This window comes from Muscardinus avellanarius (assembly GCF_963383645.1).
Source record: "Muscardinus avellanarius genome assembly, chromosome: 10".
NCBI lineage: Eukaryota > Metazoa > Chordata > Mammalia > Rodentia > Gliridae > Muscardinus > Muscardinus avellanarius.
Genome location: NC_137796.1, coordinates 9,382,169 through 9,399,388, shown reverse-complemented (window position 1 = coordinate 9,399,388; position 17,220 = coordinate 9,382,169). Strand labels below are relative to the sequence as shown.

At 40.6% G+C, this 17,220-nt stretch overlaps 1 protein-coding gene across 1 annotated transcript in view; it reads left to right on the top strand.

The window, feature by feature from the left end:
• VAT1L (vesicle amine transport 1 like) overlaps positions 1-17,220 on the top strand; it is a gene marked incomplete at both ends in the record, with an annotated part of 178,012 nt that overhangs the window by 19,190 nt on the left and 141,602 nt on the right. The window contains one exon of the mRNA XM_080704536.1: positions 8,973-9,102. Within this exon, the coding sequence (XP_080560662.1) occupies positions 8,973-9,102 (130 nt within the window). The remainder of the gene's footprint in view (positions 1-8,972; positions 9,103-17,220) is intronic.

Here is a 17,220-nt window from a genome sequence, read left to right as displayed (position 1 = left end):
CAGGAACCCCAGTACCAAACAAAACAAAAAAAAATAAAGAAAAAGAAATGCAAAACCTTGGACATCACCTCCAACCCACTAAGTCAGGAATTCAGGAGAAGATATTGACATTTTGGGTTTTAACAAGCCCTTTTGGGAATTCTGGCACATGGTTACATTTGGAAATCACTGTAACCAAACATCAAATGTCTTGCAATGGAAATTTCAGAGCATTCTGAAGTTGTAATGAAGTTGAGACTTAAGATAATGTAGAGAATTAATACTAAAAATTCAGCTCAGAGAATCTAAACAGCCAATACAAATAAAGAAACACAACCAGTTTCTATACTACACAGGGTGTTACAGTTACATACAGAATGTCCCCCGAGGAGTTCATAAATTGGTATTGGGAGATGATGTAACTGGGTCATGAGTATTGAAATCTCATCAATAGACAAATCCATTGTGATGGTTTTATCTGAGTGGCAACCTCAGCTGGTTGGGTGTTGCTGGAGAAGGTGGATCCCTGGGGTGTGTGGTCTTAGGGACTGTGCTTGTATATTCGAATCCCCTTGCTTGCTGGCTCTTTTTGCTTCTGGACTCCATGATGTGAGAGCAGAGCCCTTGCTCTCTCCCTCTCTCTACTTACTCCTGCCGCCATGCTCTGACCTTCAGACCCTGGCCTCACATAGAATGAGCCCAGAATCTCCAAGAAACCGTGAGCAAATAAATCTTTCCTCCTTTGATTTGCGTGGCCAGTCGTTTTGGATTAGAGCAGTGAGAATTCTGACCAAGACACTGAGTCTTTTAGACCAGTCCTGGGGCTGAGATTTGAGAGATGTTTTTTTTTTCTGTTTTTATAAATGATGTACTCAGCAGTATTTCTTTCTTCAAGTGAAACAATGGGTTTATGAAGGTTTTTTTTTTTTTCCTATGGCAATCTGCTTCTTAATTGGGTCAATGATGGGGCAAGATGGGATTTCTGTAACATCCACACATATGATGGGGTTTTATTGACCTGTGTCTATAGAAAGTTAGGTTGTAGGAAGAGGGAGGTTTTCATCGTAGTGTTTGTGAAATGATCTGATATTTGGATTCCAATGGTCACTGCTGAGGTTATTGATAACTGATCAAAGAACAGAATAGCAAGAGCCCTCAAATCCCTCATTAGGTCATCCCCTATCTTCCTTTCCCTGGGAGAAGAAAAGACAAGGGACCTCCTCTACAGGAACCCACCTCCTCTTTGGTAATCTACTTTGGTCCACATTGCATCTCAGGCTGGAAAGTTAATAAAGTATAGCTGGGCTGGTTGGATTGTCAGTCACTTAGTGCTATCTTTTAAGAAATAATGTGTCTTTACTGGAGATTATTAGCATACCAAGAAATGACAAGCTTTGGGGGAAAAGAATACACATACCATTGTGCTAAGGTTTATAGATAATAGAATGAGTGCCCCACAGTCAAAAGTTCAAGCCAAAAGTCATATAAAAAGGGCTCGTAGTCTCAGTTCTGGTACCTATAATATAGCCTTGGAAAGGCTATTTTATCTTCTCTCAGCTCCACTTTCCTTCTGTAGAAAGTAGAGTTTTAAATGGCCCATGCCTTCAGTGCCTTACAGGTAGTCTGGTCACCATGGAAGCGATGTCTGTTGATTTTGTCATCACACACGATAAAGACAGCTACACATCTCCTGTGAGACCAAGGCCAGCTTGGGGCTTTGGCATAGAGTCCAAGCATCCACGCGAGTGTCTTTATACAAGTCACCAAGCATCCCTCCCTCTCTTCCTACACTTTCATTCTGATACTATTTTAAGCCCATAGAATAAAGGACTGTCAAACAAACAGAGAAGGAGAGTGGAGGAGGGCTTAGAGACCCAGCCAAGGTCCAAGCTGACAGATGGTCACGCAGACACTGAAATCCATGTACCTACATCTAATTCGTTCTCCACTTCATCTTAGTCTTCATGCCTCTGCATCCTAAAATATTGGTTTTTTTGTAACATTTGACTTCCTTGCATTTGGGATTTTATGATGTCATGGGATGCACTATTAAGCATGGCGCCTTTGAGTCTCAGCTTTAGTGTGACTTTGCCTTTGCCAAGTCAGATTTCTTCTGTGGGTCTTAATGTGCATGTCTATGTAATGGGAATAAGAATATCTGCACTTTTTTTTCTTCTCTGGGATTGTTGCAGAGTTACATGACATTTGTATGAAAGCACATTTTAAACTGTGCTGGGCTATGCAAATATAAGAAAGTGTTATTTATTAAAAGGACTGTTCCCCAAATTTCCTATATATACTTTCACATATTTTGAGATTTTTGTGTTTGCGATTCCTTTCTTTATTTTTTATCTTTTTTTATGTGGTACTGGGAATTGAGCCCAGGGGCATTGCACCTTTCAAGATATACCCCTAGCCCCCCCCCCACCCTTTTATTTTGAAACAGGGTCATACTGAGTTACTGAGGCTGGCCTTGAACATGCGATCTTCATGTCTCAGCCTTCCAAGTACTGGGATTACAGGTGTGAATTTAGAGTCCCTTTCTCAAACCTCCATCTTTACTCTTTGTCTTCAATAATAACCCTTAACACCTAGCCTCTGACTAATAACTTAGTGACAGAGGAAAAATAAAATAGTCATATTGTATTTACTAAAATTATACCAGTCTTTGAGAAAAACAAGATTACCTAGCAGAACATTATGTCAAGTACTTTCCAACACTATTTTTTGCAATGATCTCAAATGCTTAAGAGCTATATAAAGATAAAGGAAGGGAGAGATATGAAGATTACCCCCATGTGCTTCTGAGTCATTAGACATAGTCACTGCCACTTGCCAAAAGTTCCCAGGTAAAACTGAAATTATCTTAGAGAATACTGGAGACTATAAACATGAAAATGCACAGCTTTATAGAACTATGTGTTTTTCTGCTGTGGTAAAAAAAATAAAAGCATGAGATAGACCCAAGTTTATATCTCTGTGTTTCACTGTCTATGTATCATCATCTTAGTATCTCTAAACAGTGTTACTTTTCTCACATGGGAGTAGGGAGAGAGAATAAGATGATAGATGATAGATAGATGATAGAAATATTTGTCTAGATGGGGTATTAGCAGTGATCAATTATGGAACTTGTTTTAATTTGGTTTATTTCTGGCCTCTTGGAATGGAGACCACACAGGTGACTCAGGGAAAGACAATCTATTATAAAGACCTGTGAGCTGGGCTTGGAGGTACATGGCTGTAATCCCAGTACTTTGGAAGCTAAGTAAGAAGGATTGCAAATTAGCAGCCATCCTCAGAACTTAGTGAGGCTCTTCACAATTTAATAAGACCCTGTGTCAAAATTTTAAAAAATAATAAAATAGGACTGAGGGTGTAGACCAGAGGCAGAACACTCTGGTTTCAATCCTCAGTACTGAAAAAAAAAAAGACCTGTGAACTGTGAAAAAAACAGAAAAGAAATTCAGAGAGCAGGTGCCATTGCAGGGCGGGGCCTTGCCCAGTCTAGAGACCAGACTTTCTCATTGTAGATAATTCCGAAATGGAAACCTGCAAAACCTTTCTCAGTTCAGGTTGTAGGATTGATGGTTTTACACTTTTTTTTCTCTTCTTTTAATTCCCTTACTAATGGCTTTTCACTTAGTTTTCTCCAAAGCTCAGTAACGTCCCTCCAGCACAGTTTTATCTTCCAACATCCTTTCTGTAACCAAATTGTTCTCTCTTTGTGTGTCACAATTCCTAGCTTTGGGGAGTTCTTGGACCAGCTCATTTATTCATATTAGGAAATGATCTCCTGATTAGATTATGAATGGCCACTCCTCCAGCCTAGGGCCCGCCCCTGGAGAACAGTCAGTGGTCAATAGGAGAAGCGATAAGGAGTTATAAATATGAGCCTGTGATGTGCCCTTTTGCTCAGTGTACTGGATGAAGAAGGTCCCATTGAGAAGAGGTAAAGTATGTTTTTTATAGGTTCAAGTGTATATTCTGCCTGAATTCAAATTCTAACTTTCACATTTTCTTAAGATATGACTATAGGCAAGCAACTTAATCCATGTGCATCTCAGACTTTCTCATCTGAAAAATGAGTATGACAATTCATAACCCATTGATTAGAATTGATTAAGAATCATTTTTTCTTGTCTGGACAAAGTAGCACACATCTGTAATGTTCATAGTTAGGAAGCTGAGACAGGAGGATCACAGGTTTGAGGACATCTTCAGCAAGTAGTGAGACTCTCAGTAATCTAGTGAGACCCTGTTTTAAAGCAAACAAAGAAAAGGACTAGGAGTGTAGCTTAGAGATAAAATGTCCCTGGATTCAATCCCTAGTACAACACACACATAAAACATAACCAATGATTGTTCAATTTTAAGATTATTCAGCACAGTTCCTGCCACAAGTTAAGTCTTGAGTAAATGTTAGCTGTATCTACGAAAGGAGAAAGTGGATGGGTCAATATCATTGAACAGGCCTGATTCAATAGGAAAATATACTCCATTCATGAGTATTCACCTGCTCTGTGTTGGAATAAACAATACTGGCCTGTCCCTTGCCACTTGAGATATAGCTGGTTCCTGAAAATAAGTGGCATTTGCCATGGCCCAAAAGAAACATGGTATCTTACAGAAGACATGGGAGCAGAGGCTTTATAGACACAGCCTTCACCCTTATCACGGAGACATGAGTGGCTGGCTGTCAGTTTCCAATCTTCAGGTGCAGTTCATGCTGGATGTGGCTGAAGACAGCCCTGCTGAACCATGTAATGAGCATCTCATCTGGACCCATTCTCTCAACATTCTCACTGCCATCATTCAAAAAGACTGACCACACAAATTAGAGGACAGAAGATTTATTTGCTTAGCATTTCTTAGAGATTCTGGGTTCAGATTATGTGAGGCTGAGGTCTCTGGATCTCTGGAAATGGCAGCAGGAAGAGGGGTAGAGGGATAAAGGCTCAGCTTTTACATCACAGTGGCAAACAAGCAAGGGGATTCAAAGACACAAACACAGTCCCTAAGGCCACACCCTCAGGGACCCAGCTTCTTCAGACAAAGCCCACCTGCCTACACTGCCACCTAGTGAATCTATTACAATCAATTTATCTACTAATTAGATTACAACCCTCATGGCTTAACTCTGAACATGAATACATGAGCTCTTGAGAGAGCATTCTAGATCTGCCCATGGCATCTTTCTTCAGAGGGTCACTATATTTGTAGGACCACCAAGTCATCTCTGCTGGCAGTTTTCCACCAGGGTCTGGGGAAATCATACATTTTTACACAGTGGAAAACACAGCAAGCTGAACTATGCCTGGAATGAGATGGAGTGTTTGATTGGGGATGTAGAAATTCCTTTGACTGTTACACAGCGATGCCTTCTTTATTTGGCTGTGTTGAAAAATGAACCCTTTCATAGAAGTGAGGTTTATAGATAGCTGAAGTTTTTCCACATCAAATATGAAACTATTTCTATTCTATTCTTTTTTTGTGGTACTAGGGATTGAACCCAGGATTATTCTACCTCTGAGCTACAACCCAAGCCTTATTTTTTTTTATTTTGAAACAGGGTCTCAGTTGTAGAGGGCTTCACTAAGTAGCCAACGTTGGCCTTGAACCTGCGATCCTTCTATCTCAGCCTCCCAAGTATTGGGATTATAAGAATGCACCAGCATCCCAGTTATTTCTTGTTTAAATGGGAGTCTTCTTCAAATGTCTCACACAGACCTGCATTCCTTCCTGAAGAGGTATAGTTAGCTGGATGCAGTGATACATGCCCATAATCTCAGTACTTGGGAGTCTGAGACAGGAAAATCACAGATTCATGACCAGCCTCAACAAGTTATCAAGACCCTGTTTCAAGAACAAAAACAAAAAATAAAATAAAATAAGGGCTAGGGGTTTAGCCCAAAGATAGAATATCCCTGAGTTTAGTTATCAGTGCCAATTTTTTTAAAATGGAAGAAAAAAAGAAGTCTACCAATTGTTGAATACTGATTATATGCCTGGCGCCATGCTTAAGTGATTCCCAGCAATAATTTTCACAAAAGCCTTGTGTAGTAAGTCCCATCATAACCTCTACTTTACAGATGGTGAAAAGAAAGCATGTGAAGCTAATTCACTTGCTCAGGTAAAATTGGAATTTGCGCTTAAGCCTCCCCAGTGTGTGTGAGTGTGTGCGTGTGTGTGTTTTACTGGGGATTGAACTCAGGAGCATTCTACCTCCAAGTTATAGCCCCAGCCCTATCTTTTATTTTATTTTTTTTATTTTTTATTTTTGGTGGTACTGGGGTTCCTGGAAGCCCTTCTACCTCTGGGATACACTCCCAGACCTATTTTATATTTTTGAAACAGGGTCTCTTACGCCAGCGCAGCTGGCTTCGAACCTGCGCGATCCTCCTGTCTCCACCTCCCAAGCGCGGGGATTACAAGCGTGCGCCACCATGCCCAGCTCCTATCTTTTATTTTATTTTGAAACAGGGCCTCCCTAATTTAAAGGACCTTATTAGGTTGCAGAGGCAGGATGTAAACCTGTGATCCTCCTGTTTCAGCCTCCCAAGTACTGGAATGACAGACATGCACCATTGTGTCTGGTTCTGCCTAAGCTCTTACCAAGCATATTGTTTTGATTGAGAACATTTGGGTCAACAAATGACTTAAATAACTATTCACTATCAAAGTAGGACATTTAGAAGCAAACACATACATTTCAGAAATATATGAGTTACTCTGATTTTTAAAAAGGATTAGTACTCAAGCTAGAACCACACCATTGTGAATATCGATGGCTAGTGCTTCATCCAGCAAAGGTTACTCTAGTGTCTACGCTACTGAATTACTTTGGACCAATTGCATGCCAGCCACTCTGGAAACAAAGAAATATGAGACCTGCAGCTGCCTTTAAGGAGGGCATTCTTAAGAAGTGCACCATTTGGGACAATATGTGAAACTTGCCAAATTCATGGTCAAAAAGACCTTGAGAAAGTTGTGGTTGTTGTTGAATGGACACTTCAAGGAAGTCATCCTTCTTGTCTGTATCCATTCTGTGTAGCTGAGACCACCGAGTGAAGTCAGGGGATTTTGGTACTTTCTTGGCCCCCTGAAAGGCCAGGGGAGAAGTATACAAGATGTGATAAAAATTATTCAGTTTAGCAATACAGTGAGCATGCTTGTAATCCCAGTTCTTGGAAGGCTGACACAGAAGAATCCCAGGCTTGAGGCCAGCCTCAGCCATTTAGCAAGACCCTCAGCAACTTAGAGAGATGTTTGTTGTTCAAAAATAAAAAGGGCAAAAGGGCTGAGGGTGCAGCGACAGCCCTGGGTCCAATCTTCAATATCTCCCTCCCCCCCAAAAAAATATTGTTCAAGTTTTCTTGCTTGGAAGAGAAGCTATGGCCAGATGCTACTGGGCCTTGAGACTGATTGATGAGTTTTAAATATTCTTTATTTTTTATTTTTTTATTTTTATTTTTGGTGGTACTGGGGTTCCTGGAAACCCTTCTACCTCCAGGCTACACTCCCAGACCTACTTATACTTTTATTTAGAAACAGGGTCTCTTAAGCTAGCAAGGCTGGCTTCGAACCTGTGCAATCCTCCTCTCTCTGCCTCACATGCGCAGGTATTACAAGCATGCGCCACCACACCTGGCTATTTTTTTCTTTTCTTTTCTTTTTTTTTTTTTTTGTGGTACTGGGGTTCCTGGAAACCCTTCTACCTCCAGGCTACACTCCCAGACCTTTTTTTATATTTCTTTTATTTGGAAACAGGGTCTCTTAGGCCAGCAAGTCTGGCTTTGAACCTGCCTGATCCTCCTGTCTCTGCCTCCCAAGCATGGGGATTACAAGCGTGCGCCACCACGCCAGCCTATATTCTTTATTTTGAAACAGGATCTCACTAAGATACAGAGGGCCTCACTATACCAAGACTGGCTATGAATATGTGATCCTTCTGTCTCAGCCTCCCAAGTACTGGGATTACAAGCATGTATCACCACTCCCGGCAGAAGTTTTGTTTCTATAACCCAAGTCTTTCTCAGATGATGTCTTACAAAAATAAGAAGAACATTAGAACCATATCTGATGGAAAAAAGTGCTTGTCCAATGGGACATGTTTCCCCATGTGATTAGCAAATAGGTATTAAATGTTATCCTCGAGAGTAATTCTAAGAAAAGAAGATTGTTTTGTGCATTGATAGCATCGTTGACATCAAGTCCATGGCTTTCCATGGAGATGGCATTGATATATTTTAATAAATTTCTTATTTCAAAAGCAGCATATTAAGAGAAGATACCCAATAACACCTCACATCCCAGGACAATTTATATTTTTGAAACTCTCTGATGTCCCCATGTAAATTGGGCCATCCCTTTGCTCTCTCTTCTTGGAGTTCTCTTCCCTGTGAAGAACATAACAGGGTCCCATTCTGGCTCATAGTCACTATAATGGCTGCTGTTTATGCATGGCGCTGGCCTAAGCATTTGTCATGATAGAGAAGAGATGGTTGGTTATCTTGCAACCTTTTAAATTAGGTCTTTTCTCTTTCTCTCTTTCCCACAGATTGGCTGGTAGCCTCTGTGTCTGGCTACTTTCCCTGTGTCTACTTATAACCACTTCCGAGCACTTTTTTTTTTTAACCCTTGATTAAGTGCTAGAATGTCTAATGACCAGAGTAGTCAATATGTGTTTTTTTAAAAACAGAGAAAACAGACTCCGAGGAAGAACAAAGGGGCTGTCTTTTGAATTCCAGTTGAAATAGCAACTGTTTTCGCCACCAGAAGAGCATCCGTTCTCTGCATGGGGAAAACTGGATTATGCATTATTAGTGATCTCTGGCTAAGTGGCATTACTATTAAAGACATTTCAACAGAAAGGAGCAGAGAAAGGAAAGATGGGGAGATGGGAAAGAAAAAAAGATAGGCTAGGGATTTTGTTGTTGTTTTGTTTTGTTCATCTCATTTTGAATTTTTATTTTCACATTTGCTGTTCACAGTGGTTTGAACTTCCTTGACTTGATGGTACGACAAGGGAATATTGACAACCCCCCCAAGACTCCCCTGGTGCCGGGATTTGAGTGTTCTGGGATCGTTGAAGCTCTGGGGGACAGCGTGAAAGGATATGAGGTAATGTTTTGACTGTGTCTTTTGGAGTAATGTATACCTGGAGTCCATTGAGACAATGCATTCTTATGCAAAAATATGCTTCAAATAACCTAGGCTGTGTACTGCTGTTTATTGTTATAGTACTATTTGGTGTGATTAACAATGTTTATAGAAGTAGAGCTTTCCAAAGATTGTGTGCCTTTCCCAGATACTGTCTTGGTTGTTTCTAGCAGCAATTTGGTTAAGTGGGTAGGTAATCTTGTTGTCCCTTTTATTCATGTAATGCAGCTATTAAATAAAAATATCTGAATTAAGTAAGTGTTCACAACTCCTTGCTCCATTTATGGCTCCCATTTTTCTGTTATCTTGGGCTCAAAAATTAATTACCTGTAATCACAGTACTTAGAAGGCTGAGGAAGGAAGATTGCAAGTTCAAGGCTAGCCTCAGCAACTTAGCAAGACCCTGTTTCATAATTTTAAAAAATAGGGCTGAAATTACAGATCAGAGTAAACCATTACAGATCAGATTAAAATTACAGATCAGATTAAACCATTCCTGGGTTTAATCCTCAGGACCTCTCAAAAAAGTCAATTACAAAACACAAACGTTTGGAGAAATCACCTCTATGTTTTAAAATTTGGTTTCTGTAGACATTCACTTAGTTGATTTATTGAAGTTGTCATTTATAAATCTCTAATTTTACAAGAATGAGGGAAATAACATATCTTAATGAATGGAATCTTACATCAAAGTTGAAAAGTACCTGCCAACAGGACAGAATTGGCCATCGAGTGATGTTTTTTGTGTACGTCAGGGATAAAAAGGTTTATTATATTATTCTGATTACTTCTGGCCATATCTAAAAATCTCCACCATAAAACATTTGTTTTTAATTTGAGAAAAGTTGCATGGCCCTTCCTACCCTGCCAATGCAAAGCAAATAGAATCCAGCCTAAAAGACTGAAACACAGTGAACAAATCAGCTCCCTAATATTGCAGTTGTTTGGAGTCAGAAAACCCAATTCAGAGCAAGATCAAGAGCCCTCACTCCTAAGTTTTCCTCCTGAGAAGATTGGAGGGAGCTACCATTTGAGAACTCAACATAACCAGAAGCATAAAGAAGTAATTTTTCTTTTATTCCTTTTTTTTTTTTTTTAGCTTCAGTGAAACTCTACAATGTAAAGAATGTTGCAATCTCCTGAAGTCCAGAAGGGTTCAATAGTTCTCTGTGAGGTCAGAGGGCTGCAAGTAGCATTTGAATCTGGTTTTAAGTCACAAGAGCCTTCTTATTCTTCCTAGAATCCCATAGTCTTTATTCCTGGTTCCATCCCCCAGATGCTGAGACACTAAATTCAAGAAAAGAGAACTGCAGAACTAGGGGTCCATCAATAGATGAATGGGTTACAAAACTGTGGTCTACTCCTACAAGGGAATTTTACTCAGTTGTAAAGAAAACACAATTATTTCATTTGCAGGAAAAAAAGATGGAAATAGACAATATTATGCTAACTAATATGAGCCAGTCTCAGAAAGTGAAGGGTCCTATGTTTCCTCGTGTATGTAGAATCTGGGGGGAAAAAATTGAAAAACAAAAGACGCTTCATATAAAGAGATTCCAGTGGAATGGAGGAGGAGGTTGGGGAGTGGAACAAGGAGAGGGAGGGAGGCTTGATAAAGGAAATGGTTAAAACAATGCTATATGCATATGTGAAATTATCAGTGCAAATCTCAGTAAAATGTACAGAGATGGGGAGGAGCGGGGTCAGATTCAGAGGAAAACACACCAAGTGCTACGTATATGTGTGTTTCTATCACTCGGAAACTCATGATGATGTATAATTACGATACACCAATAAAGGATATTTTTAAAAAGGAAGAAATGAAACAAATCCCATAAAACTTAATTCCATTGTGCCTTTGGAATTGTACCTGAGTCTATGTTTTGGTCTCGGTGCTTGGGTGTCTTGGTATACTCTAGAAATATCAGTGTCCTCCTATCACTATCCTCCAAATTCAACATGATGAATGTCTGGAAGCCTTGTCCCACCTATCAGGTTTTTTGTCAATAGTTTTCAGATAATTCAGCAGAAAAAATATTGAGAAATAAAAAGGAAATGAGCGTTTTTCTTTTTCTTTGTCATGTGACTTTACAGTTGTCCTCAGGTAAGCAATATAACCTGAGGCATGCCATCTTTCCCTGGGAGTGCTGCATATAAATACATACATATACACATACATATATATATAGTCTGATTGTTACTCCTCCGCATGACCTCAAAGGAAAACATCGTGCTGCTCACTCCATTAACCCTGAGCATTGGATAAATAACCAATTATCTTAGAATATAATGGTAAAGGCCAGGCGTGGTGGTGCACGCTTGTAATCCCCATGCTTGGGAGGCAGAGACAAGAGGATTGCGCAGGTTCAAAGCCAGCCAGGCTGGCTTAAGAGACCCTGTTATATATATATGGTCTGGGAGTATAGGCCAGAGGTAGAAGGGTTCTATCCCCAGTACCACCAAAAGAAAGAAAGAAGAAAGAAAGAAAGAAAGAAAGAAAGAAAGAAAGAAAGAAAGAAAGAAAGAAAAAATAATGGTAAACAGGGATGTTATAGGACTAGGCTTAGAGGACTATCTTACTCTATTTGGTGACATATATTTTTCCTTTAAGTGTAATTTATCTTCTTCTAGTCAGTCCTGATTTCTTTACTATCAAACTCATCCTTGATTCTCTCTCTCTGCCAATGAGTTTTGGCTTCAAGACACCAATAAAAGAAGCCACCTACGCATTTCCAGTTTGGATGCGATTTGGGAGAAAGCCAATACAAGACTCCCTGTACAATATTAACTTAAGATCTTAAATCATGTTGAAGATGGAATGCCATGCAGCCGAATGCTGGGTAGCTCTCTTGGTTTGATAGATTGCAGGGGACTATTGAAAAAGTGTTGCTAGAGGCCCAGTAGTAAAGAAATCATTTGGGCTTATTTGGTCAGAAATTATTTCTTTTTCATAGTAGAATCAAATAATGAGGTGATTTGTAAGTATGTGTGTGTGTGTGTGTGTGTGTGTGTGTGTGTATACACAGTATACATTGCAGTATTTGTGTGTGTGTGTGCTGCTCTGAGTTAGACCTCCAGCCATTTATTTTTATTTCAGTTTTTTATTTGAAACAGAGTCTTACTGGGCTGCAGAGAATCTAAGTTGCTGAGGTTGTCCTCCAACCTGTGATCGTCCTTTTTCAGCCCCCCAGGTATTGCGATTACAGGCATATACCACCATACCCAGCTCTATTAAAATATTTTAAATGCCTAGCTTTAGTTTCTGAGGCTGAGGCTGGTCCTATGACTTACCCACATGTGTCCTCTTGAGAATAAAATGAAATAAAACACTTGAAAGTGGCCAGTCAGACTTCTTCTGTCGAGGGTTTTGAAATACTCAGTTTATTCCACTTTGTTGACACCAGAAGCCATCAGCTCCTCTATGATACAGATTCTGTGGCTGGGTTCTTAGGCTTCTGTGAAGAGGAGGAGCCCAGTACTGAACCCTAGCTACCATCTGGTTCAAGCCCCTGCACTGAGGGTGGTGCCCTGGCATTCATCACTTGGCCTTCCAGAGACCGGGACACTCCCAGTAGGAGAGCCTCTCTTTCCCCCTCAGTTCATTCATTAGACAACTAATTCCTTGTGCTTCATGAGATGTAGCGAGCCTGCATTTAGCGTTCCATCATTAAATCTGCAAATTTCATGAGATTAGGAACAAATCTCTTCTCTTTAAGGGCTAACACATATTGTTCCTTCCTTGTCTCAAGGCACTGTGCTAGACACATTGTGTGGGTGTAACATGCCATTTATAGGACCCTTTACTAATATCATCCCCCCTTCAGAACTGAGGAAATGGAGACCTAAAGAGTTCAACTAATATTCCCAGAATTCCTAGCTTTCTGTGCTATAAATCCTTATATAACTTTATGTTTTCTTTGTAGATTTGATCGAGTGTGATGAATTATTTGTATTTGGAATAAGAGTGTTTGGATTCCAGTTCTGGCTCTACCTTTCTCTAGCTCCATGGAATTTGGCATATGGTTTAATCTCTGTCTCCGTTTAAATGTCTGTAAAATCTATGACCATTCACCTGTTCTGTGGGCTATTGCACAAAAGAGATATTCTGTTGTTATAATTGTTGGGTAGTGGTAGGAAAAAAAAACACTAAGCTACAAAAAATAAAACAATAGAATAAATTATAAGAAAAGTCATGCAAACTAAATTGCTTACCTATGAAGGTCATAAATTTCCTGAGAAAAATCTTTACTGAGAATTCCTTCCAACTGCAGCAATTTAGATATTGCATTTGAAAGCCATAGTATAAGCAATGAACATATCATATATCAGAATGACTTAATTTTAACTAGCAATTGGCAATTTCACACAAGCTACTAATATTAGTTCCATCATTTATATTCATTTTTAATCATGATATGCTGTAAGCACGGTATGCTAGCACATGCTTGTAATTCCAGTACTTAGGAGGCTGAGACAGGAGGGCCAAGAGTTCAAGGCCAGCCTCAACAAATTAGTGAGACCCACAGCAACTTAGATGCTGTTTCAAAATTGAAAATAAAACAGAGCTGGGGTGTAGCTCAGAAGTAGTATGTCCCTAAATTCAATCCCCGGTACCGCAAAGAAGGAAAGAAGGAAGGAGGAAGAAAGGAAGGAAGGGAGGAAGTGAAAAAGGTAGGAACGAAGGGGTAACTTTTTTTTCTTCATAATATTGGCTATGTAAACTACTGATGCACAGTATCCAGCCATGGCTTCATAGCGTTTTTTTAAGGATCACATAAACTAATCCACATAAAGCCCTTGAAAAGTTGCCCTCTATAAGATATGTGTCCAATAAATGTCAGCTGTCCAACATTCCCAATGGACTTCTATTTTACTCAAAGCCAAGTCCCTCCTGTTCAGGCTCCTGAACTTGTGTTTACGTGAGTCTTCAAGGCACTGGGTTTAACATCGACTGTGATCAGTAACCCCGTGCTAATATTTGACACAACTACAACGATGAACTAGATCGGCGTGGAACTCACATAAGGTAGCAGGAATTAAATTATTACAGATTGTCCTCCTAGCCCTGATCTTTGTGCTTGGCACAGCTTTGAGCAGATCTCTAATGTCCCCTGTACCTCATCGGTAACATAGGCAGGCTAGATGAGGGGGTGAAGTCTGTAAGACAGCCTGGCACTAGAACTCCGTGTTGTGACCTGCACTGAGCATGCATGCTGGAGAGGAGAGGGGTGAAACCTGGCTTCCATGATACCTTAGAAGGTCTTCATAGATGGATTTCAAGGAATCTGCAAAGTGTCTTAAAATTGGGAGGTGGGTTAGAGTATGTGTATTTTTTTTTCCTTTGTGTAATTGGGATTCTTTTTTATTCTTTTATTAGTACATTGGAATCACACAGTGCAGCAAGGCTCAAAGTCATTCAAACAAATAGGCACCTAGGTCTTGGTGTGTTTCCTTTCAGGTCCCACCCTGCTACCCACCTCTCCCTGTGCATAATACTGAGATTGGTAGCGATACCTTCCTATGTGTATTTGAGGGTAGTTTTTTCTGCTTCATTTTCTGGGGATGAAACTAGATTTTATCAGATTCTAACTTGAGAAATCACTCCCAAAAGATGAAGAAACGTTTAAGTCTCCGTTTGATTTTGAAATCTGAAATAAAATCTAACTTTTAGCGGCCTCCCCTTTGCACCCAGTAATATTCTGGGTCTTCATTAATTCATTCATTTATTCAACTAATATTAACTGAAAACCCACTCTGCTGCAGCCATGGGGACGTAATAAACAGGAGCAGGCTCAGAGGCTCCTGCCTTCCTGGGGCTGACACTCTGATTGTGGGTTAAGAAGACATGAATAACAAAGCTGTCACATGAATGAACAAGGTAACTTCCGGTGGGTAAGACCTTCCAAAGAGATAAAAGGGGGTGATGGGAAATGATAACAAGGAAGGAAGGAGCGCTTCTGGGGTAGGGAGGGCTTTTTAAGGAGAGGTAAGAGCCACATTCACATATTTTAGGTATAACCCAAGCTTCATAATAAGACTTGCAGTGGCTCTCCTGAGACAGACAGGTTGAGTACCTTCATGTGATCAGACAGCTACAAGGGGCAGCACTGTACTACAGGCCAGGCTCAGAGCACTGCAGCCATTTCTCCTTCTGTTCCAAGAGAGCCGGGGCAGGTTCCTGGAGTTCTATTCAAAGCCAAGACTCTGATTTTTCTCTAGGACACAACTTTCTCCCCATATGCCACATATGGAGAAGTTAGACAAGATTCGGTTGCTTATAAACATTCAACAACAACACATTGCTCACAATTTTGAGCCAAGCACTGGGCCATGCATTAAGAATCCATAAATCAGTAACATCCAACCTCTGTCCTCGGAGAACTCACCATTTAGAGCATAAAGCCAATCGCATAGGACAACCCAGTCTAATGGGATTGGCACGACAGGAAGCTGCATATAGAATCCTGCGTTCGGCACTTATAGATGTGTGGTCTTGGGAAAGATGTTTGGCTTCTATGAGCTTCTGTTTCCAGTCTGTGAAATAGGGACCGTACTAAAAGCTCCCATATAGGATTTCTGGGCAATCAAATTCAGTGACATTTGCTATGCACCTAGCTCCAAAACAAAGGAAAACAACAAATACAAAAAAAAATACAAGACAATAAATACAATAAATAAATAAATAAATAAATAAATAAATAAATAAATACAAACACAAAGGCCACGGAGAAGAGTGGCTGGTTCTGGTTTTTCAGGAAGGGTGGTCATCGGGGAAAGAGAAATATCCAAGCTGAGTGGGGAGGAAAATCAAAGACTTTGCAAAAAGAAATGAAAGAAGGGTATGCCAAGTGCACAGATAGCAGGTTCAAAGGCACGAGCATACTCCTTTCTAATCTTTTTCTGCCTGTTTTCCAAGATGGCTACAAGGGAGACACGGGCATGAGGGCTGAGCCCTTCTTTCTCCTTTTCTCACACTAACCCCTACCCACCAGTCCCCCTTGATCACTCTAGGCTAATATTCTTAACTGCCTCTTCTCTGGGACGGACTGCTACTGCTATCAAGGTGGAAAGCCACCTCCTTCCAATATTCCAGGAATTAGGAGCTAGGGAAAGAAGAGAGAAGAAGGTAGAGGAGAATTGGAGATAACACACAGATAAGTCTAAGCAAAGACTTCTCCCTGTGCAGAGCTTCAGGGGGTATTAAAGGTGGGGAAGACCCTGTTTGTATTTATGCAAAGCTTCCCAAGGATAAGAAATGGCTATGTGAGGAGGCAGTCTCAAAACCCCCATGCCCAGCTATCAACTCATCACACTGATTACCTAACTACTTGTCTCTCTCAGAGCAAACATACCAGGTTCTCCTAGCTCTGGTTGATAGCACACATACTGTGGAAAAAAGTTGGCTCCTGGGATTCAGGTGTCTCTCCAGAATTAGCCTAGCTGAGCCCTCTGACAGGGATGGAGGCTCACTCCGAATATTGTTGATGCCACCCACACCTATCTCGTCCACTTGAACTCCTCATTATCCAAGTCCAAAAGGTGCCAGGATTGGTATGTCTCTCTACTTCAACATTTCCTGGCTGTTTGGCAAGCACGTTCTGGTAGATGCTATGCCAGAACACACTGAGGTTATGACAGCCCCATGCCAAAATACACAGACCTGACCAGTGTGGCAAATCCCAAGGCTCCAGGGAGCTCACCTCCAAGCTATTCTGGCATTCGCTGGTCCCCAGCTGCCCTTCTCTACATACAAAAACACAATTTTCATTATTATCTTTGGACCGATGTCTGAAACATCACCATCGTGCCTCTGGCTTAAAAGGCTTCATTCTCTACTGAAATATCCTTTCCAAAAGGATTTGCTTTCTAAGCCCTGTCCTCTGGTATTGGCCACATGAAATTTCCAGGAAATGTAAGCAATTTGGAAGCATGAATTGTACCTCATTTACATTTATATCTCCAGTTCCACAACTAAGAACAAGAAGGAGCTTAGTAAACAGTCTTGGCAGGGGATCATGGCAACGGCATGAGTGGATAACTGGAATCAGACAGGTCTTAGCTTGGGTATCCTTGGGCAAG